Source organism: Anolis sagrei, chromosome Y, assembly GCF_037176765.1.
Source record: "Anolis sagrei isolate rAnoSag1 chromosome Y, rAnoSag1.mat, whole genome shotgun sequence".
In the NCBI taxonomy this organism is placed as follows: Eukaryota; Metazoa; Chordata; class Lepidosauria; order Squamata; family Dactyloidae; genus Anolis; species Anolis sagrei.
Genome location: NC_090035.1, coordinates 64,552,742 through 64,571,318, shown reverse-complemented (window position 1 = coordinate 64,571,318; position 18,577 = coordinate 64,552,742). Strand labels below are relative to the sequence as shown.

General features: G+C 43.7%; 1 protein-coding gene across 9 annotated transcripts in view; it reads left to right on the top strand.

Annotated features, from left to right (window-relative positions):
- Positions 1–18,577, top strand: part of LOC137095114 (myelin-associated glycoprotein-like) — a 109,640-nt gene that overhangs the window by 71,663 nt on the left and 19,400 nt on the right. For all 9 annotated transcript variants that reach the window (XR_010908793.1, XM_067461387.1, XM_067461385.1 and 6 more), the window contains 4 exons: positions 3,969–4,085; positions 7,089–7,165; positions 8,548–8,916; positions 11,725–12,021. Coding sequence is in view for 8 of the 9 variants with exons in the window: in XM_067461387.1 (XP_067317488.1) it covers positions 7,117–7,165; positions 8,548–8,916; positions 11,725–12,021 (715 nt within the window). In the remaining variant the exon portion in view is untranslated. The remainder of the gene's footprint in view (positions 1–3,968; positions 4,086–7,088; positions 7,166–8,547; positions 8,917–11,724; positions 12,022–18,577) is intronic.

Sequence of the window (18,577 nt, the reverse complement as noted above, 5' to 3'; positions counted from 1 at the left end):
TTTGTAGTTCTAAAGTGGTTAGTCTTCCCCGACCTGTTAACTTTCTGGAAGTGCTGAACTATAGCCCTAGTCAATCCCAAGCCACCATGAATACACTGGAAGCTGAAACTTAATACCGCTAACCCTTTGTTAGCTCTGCCAAGAGCAAACTCATTGAATCTATGGGATTAAGCTATGGGTTGGCTCAACCTTCAGGAATTAATTGAATGGGTCTACTTTAATTGGAAGTAAACAACAACAGGATGCTGGCCCTGTAGGGCTACTAAGCTGCTGTAGATAGTGATCATGTACAAAACCATTTAAGGAGTTTTGCAGTCACAAAGGATTGGAATCAGGACTTTGATCTCTCTTCTTTTCATGAATGTTCCTTTCAGTTGGATCTTACTGTTCATCTGAGGAAATGAATGACTGTGCATTTCATAGAATCACAGAATCATAGAGTTGGAAGAGATCTTGTGGGCCATCCAGTCCAACCCCCATGCCAAGAAGCAGGAAAATTGCATTCAAAGCACCCCTGTGGGTGCTCAGATGGCCATCCAGCCTCTGTTTAAAAGCTTTCAAAGAAGGAGCCATTACCACACTCCGGGGCAGAGAGTTCCACTGCTGAACAGCTCTCACAGTCAGGAAGTTCTTCCTCATGTTCAGATGGAATCTGCTTTCTTGTAGTTTGAAGCCATTGTTCCTCGTCCTAGTCTCCAGGGAAGCAGAAAACAAGTTCGCTCCCTCCTCCCTATGAATTCCTCTCACATATTTGTACACGGCATTTAATTCTTCTAACAAACCTGTTGGGTTTGAGAAACAACCTCAGTGAATTCTCCTCTTTGGGGGATTAAGACTTGCAGAATAAAATCCAGGTAGGATACTCAACAAAGAGATTCAGGACCATGGAGAGTTCCCTGCGGGCGATGCTACAGAAGGATCTTGCTTGGATAACTGAAAGGAGAAGCTAAGATGCATAATGCTGGAGAACCAAAGTAAAGAAGTATTGGTCTAATAAATTTATTTATTTATTTATTTATTTATTTACTGCACTTGTAGACCGCCGTTCTCAGCCCTAGGGCGACTGATGTGCAAGTCTAGAAGTACTGAGGGATACTTCTAGGGTGGACTTGGGGACTGTATCACCACTTCACGATGAACTTTGGGACTAAAAAAAATCTCAACCTCCCTTTTGCCCCAAATACTGTCTAGGGCAGTTGTTCTCAACCTGTGGTCCATTGATCTCCGTTGATCTGCAAGAATGAAAATATGGTCCATGGCCTCACCATTACTACAACATTTCCTTGAAATTACTCAGCAATGAGAGTGACTGGTGTTACAAAACTCTCTTATAGTGCTGAGGCAATGGGATGTCTGGAGGGGAGAAGCTGACAATCCACAAAAGATTACTACTACCACATCATCTCTAGATTATTAAATATGGTTTTCTGTAGGTGAGCAGATGGTGACTACTGGATGGCATATGTTCTGTATCAGAAACTAGAGCTGATGTGGTCTATCCAATGCAATTTTCTGAATCATCACTCCAAATAACCAAACCAAATCTATAGTTGACTAAAAGCTGATTTGTTATCCTTTTGGTACTACTGCTGGAGAGTGGTCCCTGGTCAAAGTGGTCCCTGGTAAAAAAAAATTGTACTCATGCCCCACTGCTTTAGAGGACATTAGTACATTTTCACAATATTTTAGGGCTGTATGAGGCCTTAAGCTCATGTTTCAAAACTTGGACCTCAATTGGTTGCAGGGGAAAGGCCACCCATGTCCAGTACATGGTATTTTGGGGCAAAGATATTGCCCCAACACAGGCAACATTTTGCCCACTCCCAATCTGCTGATGATGTATCCCTTGATGGTGACAGAATGCTCAACTACTATTTCACCTTAAGAACAGACAAGCATCCCGAGCTCTGAGGATTACCTGGGAAGGAATCCCACTGGAGCACTGCAGCGCACCCAAATACCTGGGAGTCACTTTGGACCGTGCTCTGACCTACAAGAAGCACTGCCTGAACATCAAACAAAAAGTGGGCGCTAGAAACAACATCATACAAAAGCGGACTGGCACAACCTGGGGATCACAGCCAGACACAGTGAAGACATCTGCCCTTGCGCTATGATACTCTGCTGCTGAGTATGCATGCCCAGTGTGGAACACATCTCACCACACTAAAACAGTAGATGTGGCTCTTAATGAGACATGCCGCATTATCACAGGGTGTCTGCGACCCACACCACTGGAGAAATTACACTGCTTAGCCGGTATTGCACCACCTGACATCCGCCGGGAAGTAGCAGCCAATAGTGAAAGGACCAAGGCAGAGACATCTCCAGCTCATCCCCTGTTTGGGTATCAGCCAGCACGTCAACGACTTAAATCAAGACATAGTTTTCTTAGATCTACAGAGACACTCGCTGGAACACCCCAGCAAGCGAGAGTCCAAAAGTGGCAGGCCCAAACCCAGCACCTCAATTCATGGGTGATACCAGATGAGAGACTCCCCCCTGGGCACACAGAGGACTGGGCAACTTGGAAGGCGCTGAACAGACTGCGCTCTGGCACCACAAGATGCAGAGCCAATCTTAAGAAATGGGGCTACAGGGTGGAATCCTCGGCATGCGAGTGCGGAGAAGAACAAACCACTGACCACCTGCTGCAATGCACCCTGAGCCCTGCCACATGCACAATGGAGGACCTTCTTGCGGCAACCCCAGAGGCACTCCAAGTGGCCAGATACTGGTCAAAGGACATTTAACCAAATACCAAATTTGCAAAATCTGTGTGGTTTTTTTTCCCTTTCTTTTTTTCTTTTTCCTTTTAATCTCTGTGTTTGTTTTGCTCTGTTAGAATTGTAATACAATGGTTGCCGATGAAACGATAAATAAATAAATACTATTTGGGAAGGGACAGGACAAAGTACTGAATGTTCTGCTGTGGAGAAAATTATATCTGTCCACATTAGGGTCTTAGTCAAAGCATTATGTGATACTAAGGTGTAGAGGACCCTAAAATTTTGTGTGTGAATTTTTTTGGCCTGCATAAATAGGAGTCTAGTGTCTAGATCCAGGGAAGTCATGCTACCCTTCTATTCTGCCTTGGTCAGAGCATACCTGGAATCACACTATGTCCAATTCTGGGCACCGCAATTGAAGGGAGATGTTGACAAGCTGGAATGTGTCCAGAGCAGAATGACCAAAATGATCAAGGGTCTGAAGAACAAGACCTATGAGGAGCGGCTTAAAGAGCTGGACATGTTTAGCCTTCAGAAGAGAAGGCTGAGAAGAGACATGATGAGGGCCATGTCTAAGTGTGAGGGGAAGTCATAGGGAGGAGAGAGCAAGCATGTTTTCTGCTGCCCTGGAGACTTGGATGAGGAACAATGGCTTAAAACTACAAGGAAGGGGATTGCACCTGAACATTAGGAAGAACTTCCTAACTGTGAGAGCTGTTCAGCAGTGGAACTCTCTGCCCTGGAGTGTGGTGGAGGCTCCTTCTTTGGAAGCTTTCAAGCAGAGGCTGGATAGTCATCTGTTAGGGGTGCTTTGAAGGCAATTTTCCTGCTTCTTGGCAGAATGGGGTTGGACTGGTCAGCCCATGAGGTTTCTTCCAACTCTATGATTCTATGAATGAAGATTTGAATCCTGGACATTAAATCCCTATAATACTGGCTAATGATATCAGAGGAACCCTTATTGAGAGTATATTTTCCATATTTTCTGCCTGAGGCAAATCAGGTCACTTGGGACCTTCCAGTGCTTTGGACTGCACTCCCCATAATCCCTGCTCATTTGTCTTTCTGATGGGAGCTGTAAAGAAAAATATGTAGAGCAGGCAATTGGTACTAATGAGATGGGGCCATTTGAGGATGCATTCAATTTTTAATATGAAAATATCTTTATATGCTATGTGACATTTTCGTTGCGGAGAAATGATGAAGCTCTACTCACATGTCAATGTTTCTTTGTTCAAGGTGGAAGCCACTGAGGATATTCTGCTTTGGCGCCCAACTCCACTCCAGATCATCTGACTTTTCTTGAGTGAACTAAAGTTTTCCCGAGTCTACATTTTGTTCATTTTGAAAGGAAGGGTGGGTTTGAAAACAATTTTCACTGGAATCACTCTTTGAATGCCCTATTATTGTGTGAGCTAATGGTTGACATTTCATCCTTTGGCATTATGCTTATTTACTTGCAAATTTGGTATGGTTTATTGTTTTGTTTTTGTTTTGCTTATAACCAGGGATTGTGGGCATGTAATCTGCAACCTGAGCCTATAATTCTATCTTGTGTTACTGTAGGGCTTGAGAAGAAGGGTCAATTGACCATATAGAGCAGGTATGGGCAAACCTAGGCCCGGGGGCCAGATGCGGCCCCTTGGCTCTTTTCTCAGGCTTTCCTCTCTCTCAATATCCTATCCTTCCTTCCTTCTCTCTTTCCTTCCTTCTTCTCTTTCTTCCTTCCCTTCCTCTTTCTCTCCCTCTTTCCTTTGCCCCCTGTCATCCTTCCTTCCCTCTCTCCTCCCTTCTCTCTTTTTTCTTCCTCCCCCTTTGTATTTCCTTCTTTCTCTCTTTCCTTCCTCCCCTCCCTTCCTCCCCTCCCTCCCTTCATTCCCTTCATCTCTTCCTTCCTTCTCTTTTTCCTTCCTCCTTTCCTCCTGAGGGATGTTTATGTGGGAGAAGAGAAGGTATAGAGGGAACATGAGAACTGTGTTTCAAGATTTTAAGGGGTGTCATGTTGAGGAGGAGAAGGGGGAAAACTGACTTTCTGCTGCTTTAGAGACCAGGGCACAAGGGAGCAATGGGTTCAAATGGCAGGGGAAAAGAGTAGGAAGAGCTTCCAGAGAGTAAGAGCTGTTGGAGAGTGGCATAGGCTGCCTGGGAGGGTGTGCAGTCTCCATCTCTGGAGGCTTTTCCACAAAGGCTGTCTATTGGGAGTGCTTTGATTGTGCCTTGTTGCATGGCTGGGGGTTGGACTGGATGGCCCTTGGGGGTCTCTTCCAGCTCTAGGATTCTATATCAGAAGAAGGCAATACAGGGTCTAATGGATAGACTTTTTCTCTCCTATCCACCATCTCATCTTGACCAAGGCGAACCCATTTGGGATCCAAATGTTTCCTGTCTTTCCTACCCTTTCTGCCTCTGAAAGAAAAAGAGAAAGGGGAGGAAAGGGCCTGAGACTGTTAGGAATTGTGGGAGTTGAAGTCCAAAACACCCAGAGGGCCCTGGTTTGCCCATACCTGCTCTATACTTGCAATGTTAAACTGCAAAAACATTGCCATTACAATATATTTCTATTACATTGTTAGACATTGTTTGAAAAACATTTTACAATTTCACATTGCATGTATTGTCTGATGTAAAGGATACAGGTTTTTGTAGATATGCTTAATGAAATAGTATAATAAGGACTAGGAACATGTTCTTTCAAAATGGATGGAATTTGTATGGTCGATGCATGGTGCTTTAATTTGCTTACAGTTATGCAAAGAAGCATCTTACTAGCAGACACTACAACACAAAGAAGTAGAAATTGAATTTTCAGTAGACAACCAATAGATTTGAGATGTCATATTTTAATTTAAAATCTTGGTGGGTCTTTTCAAGGTTTTCAAGCAATTTTTTCCTATGGGGCAGATTGACAGCCCTAGAAATGTAAAAGCCAGCATTTTTTTATGTCATCCTGCCTCTCCCAACATTTAATATTGCAGTAGCTCTTCAGCAAACCCTGCAGAATCCTCATGCCCTCTGCTGGCATCACGGAGCCACGCAATCAGAGGGTTTTACATGTTATGCATTATACTTAAACATTTATATTCCATTTTGGGTAGCAACAAGGAATACCTTTGGGTTGCTGTGAGTTTACTGGACTGTATGACCATATTCCAGAAGCATTCTCTCCTGACTTTTCACCCACATCTATGGCAGCCATCCTCAGGAATTGTGCGGTCTGTTGGAAACTAGGCAAGTGAGATTTCTATATCTGTGAAATGTCCAGGGTGGGAGATAGAACTCTTGTCTGTTGGAGGCAAGTGTGAATGTTGCAATTGGCCACCTTGATTAGTATTTTATGGCCTTGCAGCTTCAAAGTCTGGCTGCTTCCTGCCTGGGGGAATCCTTTGTTGGGAGATGTTAGCTCTCAACAAACATATTATTTGAGAGCACAGAAATGCGGGACTACTCTGACAACCACCATGTCAGACTACATAGAGAAGCTATTGAAAATGAGAAGCATATGGACAATTACAACAGAAAGGAGGAAACCATGAAATTGAACAAAATCTGGCTACCAGTATTTAAAAAAACCCTCTAAAATCAGGTTTTTTTTAAAACAACAATCAGAAAACAGGAGAATTCCAAACATGAAGTAATCAGGGCCATCAAAACCTCTCATTCTCTCATCAGGAGAGAATACTTCTGGAACATGGCCATATAGCCCGGAAAACTCACAGCAACATTCGACAACACAAGGAATAACTTATCTTGGGGAAAATATATAAAATATTTAAATATGTGCCATGAAAAAATCCAAAATGGCATGTCATAGAGCAACTTTTAAAAACCTGGTCATTAGTTGCAGCTCACTCTCTGTTCATTCCCCTTGGAATCACGTTCCTTCCTCCTTGATGGTTGGATGACCATCTGGTGAGGGTGCTTTGAATGCTTCCAACTCTATTATTCCATTATTCTCCTCCTGATCTTGTCCATTCAGCCATATTCTGCTGGAGCAACTGCTTATGATAGCTATCTGCCCAGGAAACCACAGATTGATGACATAGTTGAGAGTTTGTTGACATCATCAAAATGTCCCATGTATTTGTCGTTGGTGGCTTTATCCAGCAGATGCATTCCAAGATATGAAATCCTTAGGCAGAGCACTCTTCTTTTGGAGAGATGTTAGCCGCCCCGAGTCCCCGTTGGGGGAGATGGTGGTGGGATATAAATAAAGTTATTATTATTATTATTATTATTATTATTATTATTATTATCTTGAGGGCCACCTTTACATGGAACACTTTCCTGCTCCAGAAAGTCCAAACAGTTGTCCCACAATCTGCCGCTGAACCCTGTTTCTCGTTCTTTTTCCTTCTCCAGCCTGCTCCAGCCTTCCCAAATCAACAACATGACATACTTCTACAGGACTCTTGCAGTCTTCTGGGTCTTGATTGAAGGTATCTTTTGGAAGACATGATGCACTATTTTTTCTTTGTTATAGTCTCCCAGTTGGCAAAGTTGCAACCACTGAAATCTGATCCAGTGACACAAACAAGCATCATGGTGCTAAAGAAGCAATACAGCCTTGTTTTAATCTTTTGATAATTTAATAACTTCTAAAAACTTTTAAATACTGAGAACTTACATATTTGTTCTCACTATTGTAAACATCCTTAAGTCCCAAACTGGGGGGAAAGTAAAATGATGATGATGATGATGATGATGATGATGAACAGCAACAATAATAGATGGATGGCTAGCTTCTCAGGGTCCTTCCACACAGCCATATAACCCAGAATATCAAGGCAGAAAATCACACAATATCTGCTTTGAACTGGGTTATCTGAGTCCACACTCAGATAATGTGGAATTTTCAGCCTTGATATTCTGGGATATAGGGCTGTATGGAAGGGCCCTAAGACATGGTCATCATGATTTTCTATGGGAAAGCAGATGGCGACTGGTATGTGGCATATGTTCTGTGTATCAAAAAACTAGGGTTATAGGGGAAAACAAATGCCATTTCTGGAATCACAAAAATGGTGCCTCAAATGTTAGGTGTAGCATTTGAGGCATCAAAATGTGTGTCAGCCAGTGATTTGACCTTGAGAAGAGACAAGCACACAAAGGTCCCATCCAGACAGTACCTCTATCCCAGGAGCTTCTGCAGCAAATAGGAGGGTGGCCAGATGCCATTCTTTGTAAACCTGGAAGCAATTGCTATAAAAGGCAAAAAATGTGAGATTTCCAGGTGTGTGAATATTGTGGTTTTGAGCCGGATATCAGGATCTTCGCATGTCTGTATATCTCTGCAATCAGAAATCATGAGTTTTTTTATCTGGGTTTGTTCCCTGGTTTTAGATGCTTGTTCTTGATTTGTTGGTTCCCAAAAAGAAGGTGACACTTGAGTAGAAGGCAAAAACTTTGTGTGCTAGAAACTTTATGAACCATGTAGAGGGCACAGTTTCTCTGGCTTACACATAGAGCTGAATTCTTGTGCTGATCTGCACAACCAAATCTCCGCATATCCACATATCCGCTTCTCGTGAGTTTTTAAGAAAACTGTTGGTTTCCATTGGAAGTCCTCCGGCAGCCATTTTTGAGCCTCTAAATCTCAAAACAAAGCATCAAGTCTGGACAATGGAGGCAGAAATCCTGGGACCAACAGGTCTGTATGTGGACTTCTCCTGAAGTCCCGGGATTTTTTGCCCCTCACTAAAACTCATGATTTAGTGCTGCCTGGAAGTGCCCAAATTTATCAAGGCATTGATCAGATTTACCTGTCCTTTCTGCCCTACTCATTGCAGTTTCCCATTCTGTTTCTGCCTTTCTTATCAAGGGGTCCTGGCAGGACCATGGAGCGCCTGGATGCCTGAGCATATCAGTGCCTTTGAGGGCACCTGCGTTGTCATCCCATGCCGCTTCAACTACCCTGATGAACTACGGCCCTCAGCAGTGCATGGCATCTGGTATTTCAACAGTCCTTATCCCAAGAACTATCCCCCAGTGGTCTTCAAATCCCGCACCAATATTGTCCATGAGAGCTATGTTGGACGCAGCCGTTTGCTAGGAGAGCTGAATTTCCGCAATTGCACCCTGCAGCTCTCCCGCCTTAGTCCTGAACTCACAGGCAAATACTACTTTCGTGGAGACCTGGGCGGCTACAATCAGTACACCTACCCTGAGCATTGCAACCTCGAGGTCATCAGTGAGTATCAATGCCACAGGGGCACCAGGTTCTAATTCTTCTTTACTGAGCACTGATGATCTCAGAGGAGAGGATAGGATTGTATTCAGTTCCCAAACTGATCAGAACATAAGGCATAACTGTCCTTCAATGTTACAAGTTGTCAGATTTTGCAGTGCAGTTTGAAGCAGTAAAGGTGCAAAGCAAAAATAAAATGTTTCCAAAAATTAAACCCAAAGTACTTATTTTAGGAAAAGGGTGTACAAAATCCATACATATTTCTGTGCTGACCTTATTTAAAAATGGCATCTGATGCAGAAACTGAATGATGAATCCAAGGCTGAGTAACCAATCTGACAAATTCTTCCATTCATCCCTTGCCATCAGACACAGATCCTTTTGTCTGGCATTGGAATCCGCAGTCACTAAATGTTGGGAGGATTTACCGAAACATTAAAGGAGAACATGCCATTTCATTCCAATTTAATTAGCCCAAAATGAATGCAGCCTGACTCTAACCACAGGATGATTAATGTGGCTTCTATTCACACACACACCCTGCTGGTTGGATGTTGGGTTAAATGGGCAACTGATTCAACAAGGCTCTCTTATATTCTAGCTTCTAATGGGAGAATGAAGCGATGAACAACTGTGGTAGGTTCAGAGTATATTTTATATTCCTGCACACACTTATATCACAAGAAGGAGCTGTAACTATTCCAAAATTCAGCCGCCATGCACTACGAGAGGGAACAGGAAATAAATGTGGGTGTCTACTTTTTCCATTTGCAAACAGTTTTGATTGATTGATTGATTGCTGACGAAAAGGTTGGTGGTTCGAATTCAGGGAGTGAAGTGAACTCCTGCTGTTAGCCCCAGCTGCTGCCAACCTAGCTGCTCAAAAACATGCAAATGTGAGATCAATAGATACGGTTCCAGCGGGAAGGTAACTGCACTCCATGCAGTCATGCTAGCCACATGACCTTGGAGGTGTCTATGGACAACACCGACTCTTAGGCTTAGAAATGGAGTTGAGCACCAACCCTAAGAGTCATACACAACTAGTCTTAATGTCAGGGAAAACCTTTACAATTTACCTTATTGTGTTAGAAGCGAATTGACAATAGTTATAATGTATAGAAAAACCACAAAGTTAAAAAAAACTTGACATTATACTTAATTTCCTTTGACTAGAAGTTGGCAACATTGAGTGGCTCTTGTGTAGCAGTAAGGAGGTCGTCCAGTGTGCATGTGGCAGGACTCAGGTTCCATTGTAATAGATGGTCTGTAGTTTGCTCTTCTCCATACTCACATGTCGTGAACTCCACTTTGTGGTCCCATTTCTTAAGGTTGGCTCTGCATCTCGTGGTGCCAGAATGCAGTCTGTTTAGCGCCTTCCAAGTCACCCAGTCTTCTGTGTGCCCAGGAGAGAGTTTCTCATCTAGTATCAGCCACCGACTGAGGTTCCGGATTTTGACCTGCCACTTTTGGACCCTCGCTTGCTGAGGTGTTCCTGCAAGTATCTCTGTAGATCTTAGGAAGCTATTTCTTATTTAAGGCATTGGCTTTCTGGCTAATACCCAAACAGAGGATGGGCTGGAGATTTCAATGCCTCGGCCCTTTCATTACAGGTTACTACTTCCTGACGGATGTGAGATGTTACAATACCAGCTAAACAGTATAATTTCTGCAGTGGTGTAGGGTGTAGACATCTGTGATAATGTGGCATGTCTCATTAAGAGATGTAGTCCATACTGGGCATGCGTATTCAGCAGCAGAGTAGCAAAATGCAAGGGCAGATGTCTTCACCGTGTCTAGTTGTGATCTCCAGGTTGCTGCAGTCAGCTTTTGGAACCAGTTTTGATAATATATCACTGTGAAACATTCCTCCCATCCAAAGCTAAAAAAATCCTTCTTGGAGGCCCCAAGTTATAGAGAAAAACAAAGACCCCCACCAGTTTTGATCATTTTTCATTGTCCAGAATGGTGGGATCATTATTATTTATTTAAAACTTTTATATCCTGATCTTCTCAACCTCTGTAGAGGGACTCAGACCGGCTTACAGCAAGGATTCAATGCTAACCGCACAATCTAAAAACATCATATAATAACGAGTTTAAATATATATCGATTAAAATTACAAATAAGCCAAATCGCCAAGACAAAATCATGTCCAACTCAGTCCGTATGTGTGGTCGATAACTTTGTTTTGTGGCTGGTTTCAACCATTACTCTGGGAATGCTTCCTTCCATAGCCAGGATTTCACCAGCCTCCTGAAGGACAGGAGGGGGGGGGGGGGCAGATGTGATCTGACCACTGTAGTTTTGAATATATTTGTTGTTTTAATGTGTTATTGTAATATGAACTATGATGTTTTACCGATTGTATGTGTTTTTATGGTTGGAAACCGGTCTGAGTCCCTCAAAAGAGGTGAGAAGGTCGGTATATAAAACTTTGAAATAAATAAATAATAAATGATCTCAATCGAGAGAGAGTTCCATAGCCGAGGGACCATTTTTTTAGCTGGGGGGGGGGGGGGGAGTTCGCCCATGCAGATTTAGGAGAAGGGTTCAGGTGGGCTTTACATGGCCAAAAGGGGACAGGAGGTTCAGTAAGTCCCTTGGGCACATACAACCCACAATCGCCAGTTTTTAACCACCACAGCCTTGGACTATCTTCAGGTTTATAAACTTTGAAAGCTTTGGGGACCAGTTCTGCTCCCCTCCTTTCATAAAGCATTCTGTGCTGCAACTTCTCCTCCTTAAATACAGGCTATAGAAGCTCCAATTTCTGCACCCTCATCTCTGGTTCTTTTCATGACTCATAGACAAACCCACCATCGTGAGCCCCCCAGAAGTGGTGGAAGGAACAGAAGTGGAGCTGAGATGTGTAGTGCCCGACAACTGCCCCGACATGAAGCCCATTATTACATGGATGAACTATGAGACCCTGACTGAACGCTCTGTCTATGCCCAAGTGGAAGAGGAGGGCAGCACCTGGTCGCTCATCTCCCTGCTCAAGTTCATGCCGCAGCGAGAGAACCACGGGCGCGAGTTGGGCTGCAAAGTCACCTACGCCAACACCACTTTTGAGTTTGAAGGATACACCACCTTGGATGTAAAATGTAAGTTTTGTTGCTACATGGCGGATTCTGAGGAAAACTTGGTACCTGGAGGCCTGGGTTACTTGCTCACCAATTACCAATTCTCCAGATTCTCCAATAGGAAAGCTTCTTTGCTTCTACACTTGGATGCTGGTGGAGCACCATTTTTCAATCATCAGCCAGAACAGCGTTTCTCAACCTGGGGGTCAGGATCCCTGGGGGAGGGGTCATGAGGAGATTTCAGAGGGGTCACCAAAGACCATCACAAAACATATATTTCTGATGGTCTTAGCAATCCCTTTGGTAGAGAAGGCTGAAGAATTCTCTGCCTGTCCTTCTCTTCTTTTTGGACACACCAAAAGCCCTCCTCCACTGTGATTGGCTGGCCTCTCAGCCAAGGGGAGGGCTTTTTCTGAGACTGCAAGTGGGGAGGGGAGAGCAAGTGTGCTTGACACATGGCAGCGTGGTGCACATGTGCGAATGAGGGAGAGCATTCAAGGCTGGAGGAAGCCTTGTGCCAGAGAGTCGCTTCAAGGCATGGGGGTTCTGTGTGGGAAGTTTGACCCAATCCTATTGTTGGTGGGATTCAGAATGCTCTTTGATTGTACGTGAACTATACATCCCAACAACTACAACTCTCAAATTTCAAGGTCTATTTCCCCCAAACTCCACCAGTGTCCACATTTAGGCATATTCAGTATCCGTGCCAAATTTGTCCAGATCCATCATTGTTTGAGTCCACAGTGCTTTCTGGATGTGGGTGAAATACAACTCCAAAACTCAATGTTAACCAAACCCTTCCAGTATTTTCTGTTGTATTGTCGAAGGCTTTCATGGCCGCAATCACTGGGTTGTTGTATGTTTTTCAGGCTGTTGGCCATGTTCTAGAAGCATTCTCTACTGACATTTCCTCACAACCTCACCTCACAACCTCACCTCACAACCTCACCTTACAACCTCACCTCACAACCTCACCTCACAACCTCTGAGGATGCCTGCCAAAGATGCAGGTGAAACATCAGGAGAGAATGCTTCTAAAACATGGCCATACAGCCTAAAAAACCTACAACAACCCCTCCAGTATTTCTGTTGGTCACGGAAGTTCTGTGTGCCAAGCTTGTTTCAAGTCCATCGTTGGTGGAGTTCAGAATACTCTTTGATTGCAAGTGAACTATAAATCCCAGCAACTACAACTCCCAAATGATAAAATCAGTCCCGCCCCGTATCGAGCATTTGTGCCAATGTGGTCCAATGAATGAAAATACATCCTGCATATCAGATATTTACATGACAATTCATAACAGTTGCAAAATCACAGTTATGAAGTAGCAACAAAAATAAAGTTATGCTTGGGGGTCATCACAACATGAGGAACTGTATTAAGGGGCCACGGCATTAAGAAAGTTGAGAAACACTGAGCTAGAAGCAGAGTTAAAACAATTATTCCCTCCAGAACATATTTCCACACTATAGTGCCGAGTCCTACAGTGTCTAGTCTGTATTCATGCCAAGATCTTTCTATACTATTTATTACTTGGAAAAGAATGCCTCATTACTGCAAAGGCAACCAACAATATTAATGAGTAGCACCCACCTTATAACTTCAGCCCCCATAGTTGCTTCCAGCTTAATGTGATAATGGAAGATTGATTATTAGCTTCCAATTGTGTCACATTTGATTGATTTTTGTTCCTTTCGAAGGGGAAGCTTTAATTATAAGCTTCCTCTTGGTTCCTCCCCTCTCCAAAGATCTGTTTTCCTACTCACATTTATCTGCTTTACAAACAAATCCTCTTCAAGTCTACCCCCAAATACACCCACAAACACCTTATAATTGCAGCTGTAAAAATATGTGGCCAAACTAGACATTTCTGTAATGTGCACCAGTGTCCCAAGAGGTTTTGAGCTGGTCTTCTTTAATGTAAACAGAGAGTAGGATGCAGCAAATATAAAGGGAATGGAGAAAAGTGAAGAAATCCTTTTTTCATCATTGACTACCCTCAGGCTTCAGTCAATATAACCTTGCTACCCATGGGAGAAAAAGCAATTTGGCAGGTAGCGTTTTAAGTGGAAAACCAGCGAGAGAGTATTATGCAATCTCTCTTTGCCTGTCATTCTTCTACTGCAAGCTTTCTCAGACTGCTTTTATTGTTATTAGCAAAAAATATCAGTCCAGGGAAAGGATAACTGTGTATTTAATGCAGAATCGAATATCTTCTTGAAAAAAATTATTAGAAATAATAATAATAATAATAATAATAATAATAATAATAATGTATTGTCGAAGGCTTTCATGGCTGGAATCACTAGGTTCTTGTGGGGTTTTTTTGGGCTATAGAGCCATGTTCTAGAGGCATTTCTCCTGACGTTTCGCCTGCATCTATGGCAAGCATCCTCAGAGGTGTGAGGTCTGTTGGAAGTAGGGAAAATGGGTTTATATATCTGTGGAATGGCTGGGGTGGGGCAAGGAGCTCTTCCCTGCTGCAGTTAGGTGTGAATGTTTAGCTGATCACCTTCATTAGCAAGACCAAGCTGCAAGACCAAGAACAAGCCACGAGAGTAAAGATGAAGATCCACCCAGAGGAAAAGTCTTCCTGCCATACATCAAGGGAACCACTGATCGCATAGGGAAGGTGATGAGGAAACACAACATACAAACAATCTACAAACCCACCAAGAAAATCCAACAAATGCTACGTTCAGCAAAGGACAAGAGGGATCCTCTCACCTCTGCAGGAGTCTACCGTATACCATGCAGCTGTGGACAAGTCTACATAGGGACCACCAAACGCAGCAATGCCCAGACACGAATCAAGGAACATGAAAGGCACTGCAGACTACTTCAACCAGAGAAGTCAGCCATAGCAGAGCACCCGATGAACCAGCCTGGACACAGCATATTATTTGAGAACACAGAAATGCTGGACCACACCAACAACCACCATGTCAGACTACACAGAGAAGCCATTGAAATCCACAAGCATGTGGACAATTTCAACAGAAAGGAAGAGACCATGAAAATGAACAAAATCTAGCTACCAGTATTAAAAAACTCTAAAATTATAACAGCTAAACAACAGAGAGGAAGAAACCAGGCACAGATTAACAGCTCCCAGCAACAGATTTTCCCAGGCTCAGGCAGGCCTTCAAATGCTAATGAAGGTGATTGTTATCGAGCTCTTTTAGGGGGCCCCTCCAGGGAGGAAAGCCAAAGGACTGCACCAAAAAGGGTCCTGGATACCTTGGTGAGATTTTTCCGGAAGCCAATCCAAGAGCGCATTTAAAATCAAATAAGCTCACCAGAGGCGAAAGGAGTCCAGGATCGAGGCGTTTATTTGCGATTCAGCTGAATGGATGCGTTGCAGGAATCGTTCCACTGCAAGCATACAGCAGAAGGATTTTCTGGCATTTTTATACAGTCAGAACAAAAGAAAGCAGTTTGAAACTCCCGCCGCCCACTGCCGGCCGGCTTGACGCTGATTGGCTGAGGCTGGAACAGCTGGGAGGAGGCTTGGCAGCCCGCCTCGGCTCTCAGTCAATCAGAACGTCCCTGTGCCTCTGGAGGGCCAATGGGCGCCCTCCGCTCGCTTCTGAGTTTGGGCCAATCAGGAGCGAGGAGGGCGGGACGGCCGCAGACAAAGGGGAAAGATGATGGGATTTGGGCTTTCCTGCCAGCTGGAATGCGGGCTATTGTCCAAAGCGGGAAGAAGGTGATGTTTGGCAAACAAAAGGCTTTCCTGTCCTTGATGAGTCTGGCAGGGAATTTGAATAGCTGGGTCGAAGTCGGACCGCCCGAGGGATCAACAGCATCTGGTTGAGATAATCAGTTTTGTCTTTCCGGGGCTCTGTTGTCCCTTCCTCTTTCATTGGCCCTGCTCCGATGACGAAATTGGAGGGGCCAGCAGCATTGTCCATGCAAAATGAGTTAATCAATGGGTGATTTGGGGAAGAGAGGCTTGGGCTCTTTCCCCAGGCAGTTCCTGGTCACGCTGGTTTTCTTGGGTAAGGGGTCAAGAGGGGAAGATACAGGGGAGTCCATAGGGGTTACATATTTCATTTTCATAGGCCACAGGCATCACCAATATACAGGCATTTCATATATCACAACCCGCAACCCTATCCCAACCCCAGTTCATTACAGTGGGAAAACATGTTTATTTTATTTCATATAAAAAGGAGGGAAATATCGTATTTTATTTCATAAAAAGGAAAACTGGAAATCCCAAAGTCCGGGCGAAGGGGCTTGGAGGTGGAGATCAGCCCAAGGTCTGGGTTGGCCAACAGAAGATCGGCTCCTTCTAGGAACAGGAGCTGGAGCTGCAGGGGGAGCTGGGTTGGGTAGTAGCAGAGTCCATAGTCCAGTGCACAAGCCAGAGAATTCACAAAGAGGAAACAGGAACCCAGTTATGCGTGCTGGGTCAGGAAGCAACAGAATCCATTGTCCGGCCCTTGGCGAACTACAAATACTTGGGGGGGGGGGGAGATGCTCCGCATCATGATCAGCTAAACATTCACACCTAACTGCAGCAGGGAAGAGCTCCTTGCCCCACCCCAGCCATTCCACAGATATATAAACCCATTTTCCCTACTTCCAACAGACCTCACACCTCTGAGGATGCTTGCCATAGATGCAGGCGAAACCTCAGGAGAAATGCCTCTAGAACATGGCTCTATAGCCCGAAAAAACCCACAAGAACCTAATAATAATAATAATAATAATAATAATAATAATAATAATAATAAAATCAAACTGCAAAGGCTCTGGCATAAACCAGTACAGGTGGTCCCAGTGGTCATTGGCACACTGGGTGCTGTGCCAAAAGATCTCAGCTGGCATTTGGAAACAATAAACATTGACAAAATCATGATCTGTCAATTGCAAAAGGCCACCTTACTTGGATCTGCACGCATCATTCGAATATACATCACACAGTCCTAGAAGGCTTGGGAAGTGTTCGACTTGTGATTTTGTAGTATGAAATCCAGCATAAGGATCTCATTTGCTGTGACATACTGAGTTTTTGTGTCAGAATAATAATAATAATAATAATAATAATAATAATAATAAAAAGATCAAACTGCAAAGACTCTGCATAAGCCAGTAAAGATGGTCCCAGTGTTGATTGGAATAATAATAATAATAATAATAATAATAATAATAATGTATTATCAAAGGCTTTCATGGCCAGAATCGCTGGGTTGCTGTGAGTTTTCCGGGCTATATGTATATATGTTCCAGAAGCATTCTCAAGGAAGCAAATTGCAACATTCACCCGTACCTCAAGCAGACAAACACCCTCACCTTGGATATTCCACCTCACTTACTTAGTTTCCAACAGATGTCTCAACCTCTGAGGATGCCTGCCTTCTCCTTCTCCTTCTCCTTCTCCTCCTCCTCCTCCTCCTCCTCCTCCTTCTTCTCAACTTCGGGTTGCTGTCAGTTTTCCAGCCTATATGGCCCTGTTCCAGAAGCATTCTCTCCTGATGTTTCACCCACATCTATGGCAGGCATCCTCAGAGGTTGAGACATCTGTTGGAAACTAAGTAAGTGAGGTGGAATATCCAAGGTGAGGGTGTTTGTCTGCTTGAGGTACGTGTGAATGTTGCAATTTGCTTCCTTGAGAATGCTTCTGGAACATATATACATATAGCCCGGAAAACTCACAGCAACCCAGCGATTCTGGCCATGAAAGCCTTTGAAAATACATTATTATTATTATTATTATTTGAAACACAACAAGATTAGTACACAGCAGACAAGATCACTATGTTGTATTGGATCACACGTCTAGGACTGTGATGCATTGGCAAATAATGCATGCAGATCCCAGTAGCGTGGCCTTTTACAGCTGACAGATGGTCAGCGCCGATTGTGTTTAAGTGCAGGCCAAGGTCTTTAGGCACTGCACCCACTGTTCCAATCAACACTGGGACCATCTTTACTGGCTTATGCAGAGTCTTTGCAGTTTGATCTTTTTATTATTATTATTATTATTATTATTATTATTAACTTTGGGTTGCTGTCAGTTTTCCAGGCTATATGGCCCTGTTCCAGAAGCATTCTCTCCTGATGTTTCACCCACATCTATGGCAGGCATCCTCAGCGGTTGTGAGGTCTGTTGGAAACTAAGCAAGTGAGGTTTATATATCTGTGGAATTTTCAAGGGTGGGAGAAAGAACTCTTGTCTGTTGAAGGCAATTGTGAATGTTACAATTGACCAGCTTGATTAGCATTGAATGGCCTTGCACCTTCAAAGCCCAGCTATTTCCTGCCTGGGAGAATCCTTTGTTGGGAGGTGTTAGGTGGCTCACCCTGAACATTGCAAAGATATATAACCTCAATTGCCTAGTTTCCTACAGACCTCACAACCTCTGAGGATGCCTGTTATAGATGTGGGCGAAACATCAGGAGAGAACATTTCTGGAATATGGCCATACAGCCCAGAAAACTCACAGCAACCCAGTGATTCCGGCCCTGAAAGCCTTCAACACATTATTAACTTTATTTATACCCTGCCTCCCCCCTCCCCCCCCCCTCTGGAATCAAGTCAGCTAACACTTCCAAACTAGACAAGTT